Source organism: Ylistrum balloti, unplaced genomic scaffold (genome assembly GCF_031769215.1).
Source record: "Ylistrum balloti isolate Yb309-2 unplaced genomic scaffold, AGI_CSIRO_Ybal_v1 Utg370084, whole genome shotgun sequence".
In the NCBI taxonomy this organism is placed as follows: Eukaryota; Metazoa; Mollusca; class Bivalvia; order Pectinida; family Pectinidae; genus Ylistrum; species Ylistrum balloti.
The window spans coordinates 53782-56409 of NW_026782119.1; the positions used below are offsets into that span (position 1 = coordinate 53782).

The 2628-nt window shown below is 50.4% G+C and overlaps 1 protein-coding gene across 1 annotated transcript; it reads right to left on the minus strand.

Moving 5' to 3' along the window:
• Positions 1-327: 327 nt before the first annotated feature.
• On the minus strand, positions 328-1644 carry LOC132549875 (putative proline-rich protein 21). The gene has a single exon (XM_060213843.1). It carries the CDS (start codon positions 1642-1644, stop codon positions 328-330), a length of 1317 nt encoding a protein of 438 aa, XP_060069826.1.
• Between the last annotated feature and the right edge of the window lie 984 nt (positions 1645-2628).

Below are 2628 nucleotides of genomic sequence, written 5' to 3' on the forward strand. Positions count from 1 at the left end.
GAAAAGCACCACTTGACATGCACTGGGATTCTAGCGTGCACGCGTGCAAAAGAATAAAAGTCAGGAATATGTAATAAATACCAATTTGCTAACGCCATGTTTCAGATCTAATAAATTTTATTTTGATTCCGAGAAACATGATATATTGTTCCACATGACAGACAATTTAAGTCTAAGGGTCACTCGTTTTGAGAACAGGATAGTCTGGGACGATTTTAAGTCCTCACACCGAACCATTTTCAAAGACCCTAGTTTGTCTCGGCCAGCAAACAGAACCTTCAAAAGTAAGGCGGTGTCAGTTGTGAGGAAAAAGAAAATGTTTCTGAACTAAATAATAGTCCAACATGACCGAGTGTGGACATGTTCAGTTACAGTAATAGTCCGAGAGGACGGGGCGTGGTCAAGTTCAGTCACAGTAATAGTCCGAGAGGACGGAGCGTGGTCAAGTTTAGTCACAGTAATAGTCCGAGAGGACGGGGCGTGGTCAAGTTCAGTCACAGTAATAGTACGAGAGGACGGGGCGTGGTCAAGTTCAGTCACAGTAATAGTCCGAGAGGACGGGGCGTGGTCAAGTTCAGTCACAGTAATAGTCCGAGAGGATGAAGCGTGGTCAAGTTTAGTCACAGTAATAGTCCGAGAGGACGGGGCGTGGTCATGTTCAGTCACAGTAATAGTCCAACAAGACGGGGTGTGGTCAAGTTCAGTCACAGTCATAGTCCGAGAGGACGGGGCGTGGTCAAGTTCAGTCACAGTAATAGTCCGAGAGGACGGGGCGTGGTCAAGTTCAGTCACAGTAATAGTCCGAGAAGAGGGGGCGTGGTCAAGTTTAGTCACAGTAATAGTCCGAGAGGACGGAGCGTGGTCAAGTTCAGTCACAGTAATAGTCCGAGAGGAGGTGGCGTGGTCAGGTTCAGTCACAGTAATAGTCCGAGAGGACGGGGCGTGGTCAAGTTCAGTCACAGTAATAGTCCGAGAGGACGGGGCGTGGTCAAGTTCAGTCACAGTAATAGTCCGAGAAGAGGGGGCGTGGTCAAGTTTAGTCACAGTAATAGTCCGAGAGGACGGGGCGTGGTCAAGTTCAGTCACAGTAATAGTCCGAGAGGAGGTGGCGTGGTCAGGTTCAGTCACAGTAATAGTCCGAGAGGACGGGGCGTGGTCAAGTTCAGTCACAGTAATAGTCCGAGATGAAGTGGCGTGGTCAGGTTCAGTCACAGTGATAGTCCGAGAGGACGGGGCGTGGTCAAGTTCAGTCACAGTAATAGTCTGAGAGGACAGGGCGTGGTCATGTTCAGTCACAGTAATAGTACGAGAGGACGGGGCGTGGTCAAGTTCAGTCACAGTAATAGTCCGAGAGGACGGGGCGTGGTCATGTTCAGTCACAGTAATAGTACGAGAGGACGGGGCGTGGTCAAGTTCAGTCACAGTAATAGTCCGAGAGGACGGGGCGTGGTCAAGTTCAGTCACAGTAATAGCCCGAGAGGACGGGGCGTGGTCAAGTTCAGTCACAGTAATAGTCCGAGAGGACGGGGCGTGGTCAAGTTCAGTCACAGTAATAGTCCGAGAGGACGGGGCGTGGTCAAGTTCAGTCACAGTAATAGTCCAACAAGACGGGGCGTGGTCATGTTCAAGACGCGGCGTGGTCATGTTCAGTCACAGTAATAGTCCGAGAGGACGGGGCGTGGTCATGTTCAGTCACAGTAATAGTCCGAGAGGACGGGGCGTGGTCATGTTCAGTCACAGTAATAGTAGGAGAGGACGGGGCGTGGTCATGTTCAGTCACAGTAATAGTCCGAGAGGACGGGGCGTGGTCATGTTCAGTCACAGTAATAGTCCGAGAGGACGGGGCGTGGTCATGTTCAGTCACTGTAATAACCCAACAAGACGGGGCGTGGTCATGTTCAGTCACAGTAATAGCCCGAGAGGACGGGGCGTGGTAATGTTCAGTCACAGTAATAGCCCGAGAGGACGGAGCCTAGTCATGTTCAGTCACAGTAATAGTCCGAGAGGACGGGGCGTGGTCATGTTCAGTCACTGTAATAACCCAACAAGACGGGGCGTGGTCATGTTCAGTCACAGTAATAGCCCGAGAGGACGGGGCGGAGCCACAGTCATGTTCAGTCACAGTAATAGTCCGAGAGGACGGGGCGTGGTCATGTTCAGTCACTGTAATAACCCAACAAGACGGGGCGTGGTCATGTTCAGTCACAGTAATAGCCCGAGAGGACGGAGCCTAGTCATGTTCAGTCACAGTAATAGCCCGAGAGGACGGAGCCTAGTCATGTTCAGTCACAGTAATAGTCCGAGAGGACGGGGCGTGGTCATGTTCAGTCACTGTAATAACCCAACAAGACGGGGCGTGGTCATGTTCAGTCACAGTAATAGCCCGAGAGGACGGGGCGTGGTCATGTTCAGTCACAGTAATAGCCCGAGAGGACGGAGCCTAGTCATGTTCAGTCACAGTAATAGTCCAACAAGACAGAACGTGGCCATGTTCAGTCAGTGAATAACCTTGTCATTAGAATGCCGAGAGTATGATGTTGATCATTCCGTGTAGAAGCCTAGGAACAATTCCATTGATGTGTAATTATGACGTCACCTGGATATCTTACACTGATTGCATTCGTTATA

Excerpts from the sequence above, each read along its gene's own strand:
- LOC132549875 (XM_060213843.1), bottom strand. The coding sequence starts at position 1,644 with ATGACCACGCCGCGTCTTGAACATGACCACGCCCCGTCTTGTTGGACT.